The sequence below is a fragment of the Falco biarmicus genome, chromosome 9, assembly GCF_023638135.1.
Source record: "Falco biarmicus isolate bFalBia1 chromosome 9, bFalBia1.pri, whole genome shotgun sequence".
Taxonomy (NCBI): domain Eukaryota; kingdom Metazoa; phylum Chordata; class Aves; order Falconiformes; family Falconidae; genus Falco; species Falco biarmicus.
The window spans coordinates 42,747,194-42,757,300 of record NC_079296.1 but is presented as its reverse complement, the minus strand read 5'-3'; the positions used below and the strand labels follow the sequence as shown (position 1 = coordinate 42,757,300).

The 10,107-nt window shown below is 50.7% G+C and overlaps 1 protein-coding gene across 1 annotated transcript in view; it reads left to right on the top strand.

The window, feature by feature from the left end:
- The first annotated feature begins 2,439 nt into the window (after positions 1-2,439).
- The window catches only part of GRID1 (glutamate ionotropic receptor delta type subunit 1), a 544,815-nt gene continuing 537,147 nt past the window's right edge, over positions 2,440-10,107 (top strand). Inside the window, exons 1-2 of the mRNA XM_056350722.1 lie at positions 2,440-2,810; positions 5,019-5,174. Of these exons, the coding sequence (XP_056206697.1) occupies positions 2,732-2,810; positions 5,019-5,174 (235 nt within the window). The 5' untranslated portion in view covers positions 2,440-2,731. The remainder of the gene's footprint in view (positions 2,811-5,018; positions 5,175-10,107) is intronic.

Here is a 10,107-nt window from a genome sequence, read left to right as displayed (position 1 = left end):
TTTGTGGGACCTGTTTCAGTTGGTCTGTGTTCCAATATTCTGGGCTCCTGCCCTTTCCCCCCCCCCTCTTGGCTGGGACTGGATCCTTTTCTGCATGCAGTGTGTTTGCTCAAAGATTTCACAGGAGATTTTGTAACTTGTCCAATTCACTGGGTTCAAATTTTTAATATTTTATATTACCATTTTACTATTATTAAAATAGCAGCCAGAGGCATTTCAGCTGAGGACAAGACCACACTGTACAAACTTAAGTAAGAGGCAAGCCTCTTCCCAAGTGCTTGGAGTGTAACTGACTGGTGTTTGGATGCCCGCATAAATTGCGGGGTTAATAGCTGCATATTTCTACAGGTTTCAGGCTAGGATGCCAAAGCGCTTCTCAAACACAAGTAAATTTAAAGTCCGTTCCTCTATGGAAGTCAGAGCTTGGTTCTATGGTAATGCTTCCCCCCTGCCCTCTAATTCCCACACATGTACTTGTTACTGACATATATATGACTGTGGTCAATATAGGTGCTTAACTTTTTAAGGAACCTGTGTAAGTCACTAAGTGCATATTGATTTGAAGCAAATGTAAATTAGAATTAATTTTGACTTGCTAACATAGTCAAATAAGGAACATTTCTATTGATCTTTGTCCCAGAAGCCAATTATCTGGATTAAGTGTTTTTATTACATGAAACACAGCATATAGTGGATGTCATCCTGCATTGATCAGTGTGAAACTGCGTATTTAAGACAAGGACTGTAAGCAGGAGTAGTTAACAAGTGATTTATACATTTAAAATTATATCTTTTTTTATTTACCCCCTGCTTTTCCCTGTTCAAAAGCTGTGCTTGTAACTACCACTGAACTGGAGGCTGTTGACGCATGTGGCTCAACAGGGATTCATGTTCATATCATTTCCATTTCGACTTCCTTCCCTTTTGCTCTGCTCCATCTATACCGCGTTCCCTCCCCCTTCTGCCCCCCAGACATTGTAAAGCTTACCTATATTGCCTACTCCTAAGCATTAAGCAGTTTTTGCCATACCGTGCTCTGTAGGGAAAAATGTTTTCTACATTAAATAAATACATTGCAGCACTTCCTCATGCAGGCAGGCACTGCCAAGTCTGGAGGACGTAGTAGCATGCGTACAGGTGATGGTTACAAAGTGTGCTGAGTTTACGTGACCGCGGTGCTGTAAGGACGGGGGAAACTGACGGTTGGCCCCTCTGAGGCCGGGCCACCGGGCTGAGCCGACTTGGCCGCATCCTTTGGCGGCGGGGCCTGCAGCACCGGCGCTGCCGGCCCGGGGCAGGATGCGGCCCCGCGGCAGGATGCGGCCCCCAGCCGTTACTCGACCGGCGCTTGCAAGACGGCGACCTCCAGGAATCGCTCTGCCTCCTGTGACCCGAATGCTGACATTATCTATATGTATCGCTATAGCGGTCCGTGCCTCAGCCCCACAGCCACTTCATAATCGAGGTAGCAGCCTGCTCTCACCTCATTTTCTTGGCAGTAGTTTTAATTACGTTTCGGGCTCCTGAATGAATTTGTTTCCTCTGGATCCTTGGTATATTGAGACGCTTGTCACGTTTGGGTGCCTGCAATCACTGATGCGTTTGTTTTAGGGGATGAATTAGTCTTCTGAGCCTGAGCATGTCCAATTTATGAATTAGATTTCATTGAAAGCCAGAACAAAACAAAACAAGAAACGGTTTCGCTGTACCACTTTTTCCCCCAGCCCCTACTCCCCCAGCGCGGGGGTAAAAATCTTGCATTTCCACCTTGCTCGTCAAACGCGGATCATGTCCTGGGTCAGAGCTTGTGGCAGGAGGAAGGGGTACCCCCCCTCCTCCCCCACCCCCCCTCGGCGCGGTGCCTCCGCGTCGCCCGCGGTCGCCGAAGTTGGGCAAGCGGCAGCGGGCGCAGCCCCGCGCCCTTACCTCCGGGGGCGTCCTGCCGCGCAGTGCCGCGCCCCGGGCCGGCGGGGACTGCGGGAGGCCGCGCAGCACCGCGCAATGGAGAGCGCTGGGCACCCTCCGGGCAGCGGCTGCAGCCCCGCGCAAGAGCCCGCGCCCCGCCGCCGGGGCGCTCCGAGCCGCCTGGCCTCGCCCCCGTCTCTGCTCCCCGCGCTCGGAGCATCGCCCCCCTACCCCTTCTCCCCTGAGGTGTGTGTGTATATATATATGTAATTTTGGATATATCCAAATATATTTAACGGCAATCAGTCTCCCCGTTCTTGCGCAGCCATCCCGCTCCCCGGCGGAGCTGCAAACTCCCCTCCGTGCCGGGCGCCCCACTGCCCGCGCCCCGCCGCCGCGCCGTGCCCCGGCGGCACCGAGCGCCGAGGCTCCGCAGTCACGTGGCGCGGGGGGCGGGCGGCGGCGGCGGGGGGGCCGCTCCGCAGTTCGCGGTCTGCCGGCGCCCCGGCACACACCGAGCGCTGGAGGCTCCGCCGCGCCGCCTGCCAACCCGGGATCTACCTCCGTGCTTTTTTAGCCCCGGCTTGCTTTCTTTTTTTTTTTTTTTTTTTTTTTCCTCTCTCCCCATCGCCCCTTTTTCTCAATCTTGGAAGATTCTTGGGGTGCTGGGGGAATTTGTTTTTTTTTTTTTTCAAAGGGGGGGTGCCTGGGCATCTCCCCCCCGCGCCCGCTGCCTTGCTCTACCTGCCCTTGCGCCTTTTTTCTTCTTTTCCCCTGCCTGTCTCTCCACCAAACCCGGGCTGATGTGCTGTGCGAGAGGCTGGAAATGGAAGTGTTGATGCTCTGGCTTTTCCCCTGGATATTTCAGTGCGTTTCGGTGCAGGCAGACTCCATCATCCACATTGGTAAGAGAGGGAGTAGGGGGGTTGGAGAGAGACGCGGTATATAGATAAATAAATGAAGGGAGCGTCTCGTTTAACCGCGGTAATGTCACAGGCAGCGGCTGAACCTAACTCCGCGGAGAGACGGGAGGAGGGAAGCGAGAAAGGCGGCTGAATCCCTCTCCGCCCCCCCAATTGTAAAGTTAGGGGCGAAATGCCGGCTGTGCACCGGGCCGGGAGCGGGCACGGGGCGGGGGGACCCGCCGGGGCCGCCGCTGCGGTCTCCCATGTGGCTGGGGAGCCTGGGCTTGGACCTGTTTGCGTGGAAAGGCTTTCTTCCCCCTCAAGCTCCCCCCCGCCTCCTCGCCACTGAAAACAAACAGCCACCCCCAACACCCGAGCAGGGGAGAGGCGGAATCTGAACGTGCTCGTAAGGAAAACTTTCGGGGAGATAATCCCCTGGCTTCCATCCCCTGCCGTAGCAGGTGTCAGCCGAGCCGGAATGCCGGGGGGTGGGGGTACTTGGCTGGGAAAGGGTTAGAAAGGCGAGATTTGCAGCGGCTGCGTGTGTGCGTGTGTGTTTCTCTGCGCGCAACTGTTGGGGTTTGAATAAGATCTCATTAAAACCCCTGGGCAGCAAGAAGGCTGGATCAGCAGTGGGAGGAAGAGAGGGATGAATAAGAGGCGAAGGAAAGGCTGATGTGAACTTTTATGGCTTCTGGGAGCAAGGCATGGTGATGTCCGCGGGAAGCCTGGCAAGCAAAAGCGAGGCTCTGCAGTCACCTTTTGGCTGGTGTTGAAAGGTACCAGCAGGAACGAAAATGAGGATGTTTAGGGGCGGAGAGGGGGGAGAGAATCACTTGTGGAAGATGATAGAGGAGGAGACGGCAGGGAGTACGGCCGGGAAATGAAAAGCCGTAATTCCCATTAGCCTTTCGGGGAGGATGTGAGACAAAAAAAAAAAAAAAAAAAAAAAAAAAAAAGAGGGGGCCGTGGCGGCAGCGGTCCTGGCGAGTGGGGCTCCGCGGAGCCGGGGGGGAGGTGCCATGCCGACCCAGGGCGGGGAAGGGGAGAGAGGGACCAGCCCTGTAACAAGTTTCCCGGCAGAGGCGGCTGTGGGGCCGGCAGAGGAGGCTCTGGTCGGCGCTACTCGCCTCCGGAGCCTGGGGGCGCAGCCAAGGCAGACAGCATTGCGGAGCCATTAAGGAGACGGGGTCAGCCCTGACCGCAGCGGGGGACTCCGGCCCAGGGGCGCTCCCCAGGCCCGGGGACACCGCGGCGGCAGCGGCGCCAGCTCCGCGGGGAGGCGGTGGGGCCGCCGTGGGAAGTGCCCCGGCCGGGGGCGGGGGTGGTGGCCGGAGCACCCCCCGCGGCTCTCCCTCTGGGCCCCGCTTCCCCTGCGGGTGGCCGGTGCCTCCTCAGCTTCTCCCCGCAAGAACTTCAGCCCGAGAGGTGTCTGCCATGTAACTCCTCGCAGAAATAGCGGTCCGGTGGGCAGGGGAGGAGAGCTGCTGTGTGCAGAGCTGTGATTTCACACGGGCAGTGCACGGAGGCTCCGGCCACAGGCACGCACAGTGTGAATCAGCAGGACTTTTCCAGGCAGGGGGATAATGTGGCATGTTTCCCCTCGCCCGCCTCCTCGTTTTGCTGCCAGCACGAAAGATCTCCCACCGCTGCGCAGAGCAGGGCAGTAAGCCTGGTGCGGGCACACACGCTCCGTAGAGAGGGGATCTTATGTAACACACATCGCCAGATGTTTTCACGTTAACTGCATAAACAGGACAGTGAAATTAAAGCTTCCAGGTTACTGGACACAAATCCTGCCTTCACGTTCCTGCGGGCATGTGAGCCTCAATAAAACCGCTGCCCGAAAGGCAGCATCATCCTAGGGAGCAAGCCAAGCAGTGGGCAAAAAGTTGGTCAAATTCCCAAGCCTGCTCCCTTGCCCATCACTGGCAAAGCGAGTCCCTCGCCACCGTTCCGGTTCGGGGCTCCGTGAATGCCGGTGGAGCAGAGGGGGCCGGGGGGAGGGTTGCGCTTCCCCGTGCTCGGGACGAGGCCGCGCAGCCTGCGGCGGCCGCCCACGGGTGGGTCCCGACCCCCCAGACGCCCGGTGCCCCCGCAGCAGCCCCGCCGGGCACCGTGCGAGGGTGCTTGGCACGGCCCGGGGGGGAGCGGGGGCTCCGGGGCGGGCCGAGCACTCCTCACCCTCCGCCGCCTTCCTCCCCTCAGGTGCCATTTTCGAAGGCAATGCTGCCAAGGACGACGAGGTGTTCAAGCAGGCGGTGTCGGATCTGAACCTCAATGACGACATCCTCCAGAGCGAGAAAATCACTTACTCCATCAAGCTCATAGAGGCCAACAACCCCTTCCATGCGGTGCAGGAAGGTGAGGGCCCCGCGGCGGCACCGACGGCGCGGGTGGGCTGGGCGCCGGGCTGGGGCTGAGAGGGGGCAGACCCCGGCCCGAGCGGGCGGGAGGCGCTTCGGCGCCGGTGGCAGCCCGGACCCGTCCTGGCGCCCGGCTGGAAACTTTTCTTCGGTCGGGGGTTGGCGCTGTCCTACAAGGAAAGGGGAGGGACGGCGCGGCGCGGTGCGGCGGCTGCGGCGCCTGGCCAGCCCCGCCATGGCCACCCGCGCTGCGCCGGGCGGCCGCGGCTGCGGGTGGCAGCGGCGCGCAGGGGGTCCCGGGCCGCCCCTGGATCCGCAAACGCCCCCTGCCTTTGCCGCTGCGGAGGGAAGGCCGCCCCCCGCCCCCCCCCCCCCCCCCCGCAGGGCCCACGCGTGGACGCGGAGGGGCGAGGGGGGGGCGCACGGAGGGGTGGTTCGTGCGGCGCCGGGGGGCCGGGCAGGAGGGCTCGGCGCTTGCCGGAACGGCTGCGGGCGGTGGCGGGGCAGGAGCCGGCACCTCTCCCGGAGCATCTGTTCCCCCGGGGGGCAGCGGCGCGAGGCGGCAGCGCGAGGTCCCCGTGCCCGCCGTCCCCGGCCGTCCGTTCGCGTCCTCCCAACGAGCGCGGAGCTCCCTCCCCGGGGCTGCGAGGGGGTGAGGTAACCGAGTCACCGGCAGAAAACCTTCTTAGAGTTTACAAGATCTGACAAGTAGCTACGTAGGTAAATCATTTCAATTAGATTTTTGCAAAGGGGAACGTTTTTGCAAAGGGGAACGTTTACATTAATCAGTTTGCCTTTACAAATAAGACTTTAAAAAGATATTATTTGTGATTTAATGAAGCCGAGGTTAATTATGGCCTAGGCTATTTCAGAAGCTGTGTTTTTCAGTAGCAATTATTCTAGAAACAGAGAGCTATTTATATACCCAGACTAGAATATTTAAAAAAAATGATTCATCACCAGCCTTACCCTTAGTTTTACAGAGCACAGAGTGAATCTTTCCCTGTATAAAAATTTGCATTAATCCATATGTATTTATGTCTAAGCTGTGTACATGCAAATTACAGCTACAAAATTACATCAAATTTTAATTTTCATGAACTCTGAACAATTTCTTCTGGTATCTTTTTTTCTCAGAGTAGGTGCTAGTTAACATCAAGCGCATTCAGGAGAAACAGCAGTATATACCTTTTCAAGGGCCTGATCCCATTAACAATAGGATTCCTCCTGCTGCTCTGAAAGCTTAGCAAGGCAGTATGAAAAAAGTCTTTATGAAAATGGAAACGAGAGGACTTTAAAACAAAACTCCACCCACATAGTCAGACACCAGAGAAAAATAAAAATCTCTAAATAATGGCGGGTTGATTTATTGGCAAAGATTAACTCTGAACAATTGGATCTTCTTATATTTGCAAAAGCTCAGTGTCCTATATTGGAGCTTATTCATATTCATGGAAGTGACAGTAGTTGGCTGGCTGAACAATTGCTTTCAACAATGTCTCTTCTCAGAAGTAAAACTTTATGAAACTGTTCTGAATGCCCTGGGATCTGAGCTGACAGTCTTGTGGACAGAGTCCCTTTGCTCAGTTTTGTTGAAAATAGAAAAGCATGACCAACTGGAGGATTCTTCTCAATCTAATAGAATTTTTTAAAATTGGTTTATTTGCAATTTTATTTTTAATTGGTTTATTTATTTGCAATTTTATTTTTAATTGGTTTATTTGATGATTAGCGTTGCATTTACAAAGACTACTATGAAAATAACATTTCTCTACTGAAAATCCATGCTGAAGACGCAGAAAAGACTGGTCAGATTTTTAATCTTTTTGATACAGAATATTTGTGCTACCTGAATATATGTAAATAAAGATGTTTCTTCCTATCCCTCCCAAGATGTTCTTTCAGGGTTCGTGTCCATTGCAGTTAGAATTGTGCTTGGATGAACTGACCCCATGCTGGAGTATTAAAAAAGTGGTTGATGAACACAATTTCAAAGAGAACTTGTTCTCTGTCATTACTTCATTAAGGCATATCAACGTGTCTTCTTTTGTGAGGATGACATAATGATCCTGTCTGCAAGTAAAACCTTGCCACAGTGGGAGAGCTAAGAGGAGAGTATCAGACTTTGCTCAATTTCCTGGCTTGCTTTGTTGGTTTGGGTCAGGTGTTTTTTTTATTTAAGATGTAATTTCCTACTTTTGAAACTGTGATACAACGTGATGACAGAATGATCCACAGGATGTACAAGTTGCCGGGCTATTTCTGAGCAGTGTCTCTCTGCCCAGTGTTACTTGGTGTCATTCTGACTATTCATAATCTTGTTGTATCTTATGTATGGATGTCCTGCGCATTTCGGTAGAATGTTGCTTATAGTAGTCAAAATAACCTGGAGCAAATCCACTGCCCAGACTACTCGCAGAATCTTGCTGCTGCTACATAAAATGCCCTGACATCCACATTATTCTGCAGTGTTTTTCTAAGCAGCACCATAGAAATCAATGTTGCAAGCATTAGTTTCATAGCGATTGAACTTTTTATAGTAAAAACCAATCTGGAGTAAAAATAGACCATTGTGATACTACTGCCAGAATAGTTCACACAATGAAACCAATCACAAATATTGTTTTTATTCGGAGCATCTTTTGCAGGGTCTGGTGAGATGACATTGTAAATTATTCCTTAAATCCTTTTTAAAAGAGTGCTGCAAGCAAGGACTTTCGTTTCAGTGATACTGTGCTGGTAAAATTATGGAAAACCAGCCCTCTATGTAACAAGGTCTATTACACAGTAACAAGGATTTAATTACCGATGGTGATTTTTTTAACGTGTGTTCGACCTGGCATTTATTGTACAGCTGGAGAGCTTCCGCATGGGTAGGAAACACGAAAGTAGTAACTGTAGGGTTTTCTCAGTAGGAGCAGTGCATTTGCAGAACTAAAGGCCAAACAGAAGATATTTTGCCTTTCATAAATGGAGTAGTTTTCAGTGCTGGAAGGTGCTGAGAAGTGTAATAAGATTTTGAAAAAAAAAAAAAAGCTTTAGCAACTTTGCTTTAGAGAGAGAAGGGTACTATTGTGATAGTTTCTGGTGACTGAAATAGGCACATAAAATTTAGAGATCCTTTTTCTTCAAAGGCTTGGTGGACACTCATGTTCATGGCTGTATAGGGAGCCAGAGAACAGTAATTAACAAAAAGTGTAAATTGTGATCCATCTTTGCCTTTCATTTTAATATACGTTTCAGAAACAAGATCCTGTTGTGCAGAGAAGAGATTGTTTTGGCCCCATCAAAGTCATATTCTATCACAAAGTGTGGCAAGTGGGTGGAAGGAACTCCAGTGGCAAGGGAGGTAACAGTAAAGAATAAATAGACCCTGGTGTATGCATAAAATAGGACTTTGTTGTCTGTCTGTGCTTGCAAGCAGCCATTGCATTTTGTTGTATATTGCTTTTATGTATGTGGCAATTACTTGAGAGAAAAATTGTTTTTTCACTGGCGGTCACGGGAGAAAATATACATGAGTATCGTTGTTCTTTTCATATGATTTTAAGGAAACGAGCTCAAATCACAAAAATAATGTTAAATTATATCCTTGCTTCCAAAACAGCTATGTGCTCAATTTCTGATAATTGATTGAGATGTGAGATAATAAGTGCTTGTTTGTGTGCGGTATGTTTTTAAGCTAGTACTGTGGTAACCTTTTTGTGATTCAAGAATTCAAATAAGCTTAAAGGTATGAGGAACACTTTAAAGGTTTCAGTTCAAATTGGGATTTTTGAGCCTGCCATTGGTGTTGAAAAGGAACTGTGTGTATGACATATAGGTGGCAAACGAGTTTCCAGCTGGGCTTGAAAACACAATGGCAAGTTTAAACTAAAAACCAAACAAAACTAACGTGTGGTTTTGGAGCTGGAATAGTTAAGCTCCGAGTCAAACCCGGGACATGGGAAAGATGATACTTAATTTTTGTTGTGCTCTTTGGAGAAGGGCTCCAAAGGAAGTAGTTACACAGAAACCGTGAGAGTTTGAAACCCTGTTTCTCGGCAGATGATGCTTGCACTTCTATGGAGCTTTCCTGGAGCTGAAACTTGCTGTTCTCTCTGCATAGCAATTTCAAGTGAATTGTTTCTAATTTGAGCAGCCTTGTGTATGTGCTTGTTGATGTTAAAATGCTATCAACTCTGGAAACCAGAGCAAATTTGGAAAATCAGAATATGATTTGAGAGCAAGAATGGTGTTCCATAAATGGGTTTATTGTCAGTCCCATGTATGCTGCTGTGGTTTCAGAGTAACTCAGAGCTGCTAATTTTTTGGATGTCTGTGGGGTATACCACTGAGTGAATCTGATTTCTTATCATACCCTGTAGAACTTGCTAACAATACATGGCATAGAATAGAATAGACAGGCTGTTTCAGTTGCAAGTGGCCTACGGTGATCATCTAGTCCAACTGCCTGACCAATTCAGAGCTGACCAAAAGTCAAAGCATGTCGTTAAGGGCATTGTCCAAATGCCTCTTAAACACTGATGGGCCTGGGGCATCGACCATCTCTCTAGGAAGCCTTTTCCAGTGTTTGACCACCCTCTCAGTATAGAAATGCTTCCTAATGTCCAGTCTAAACCTCCCCTGGCACAGCTTTGAACCATTCCTATGTGTCCTATCAGTGGATAACAGGGTGAAGAGATCAGCACTTAGTTCTTGAGCTATCTTGGCTCAGCACATATATTTCAAGTTACTACCACTGTTGCTGTCTAACAGTTTTATTTGTTGAGAAGGTATAAGCTGATCAATGATAACTAGAGATGAAATACAGACCTGAAGAATGGGACTCAGCAGCTCCATTGCTAGTTTTACTTTTTTTTATCTGGCTAAAATACCCAGCAGAGCTATGCTTGTCATACGTGTATTGCTGTGGTAGGCAACCACGGAGG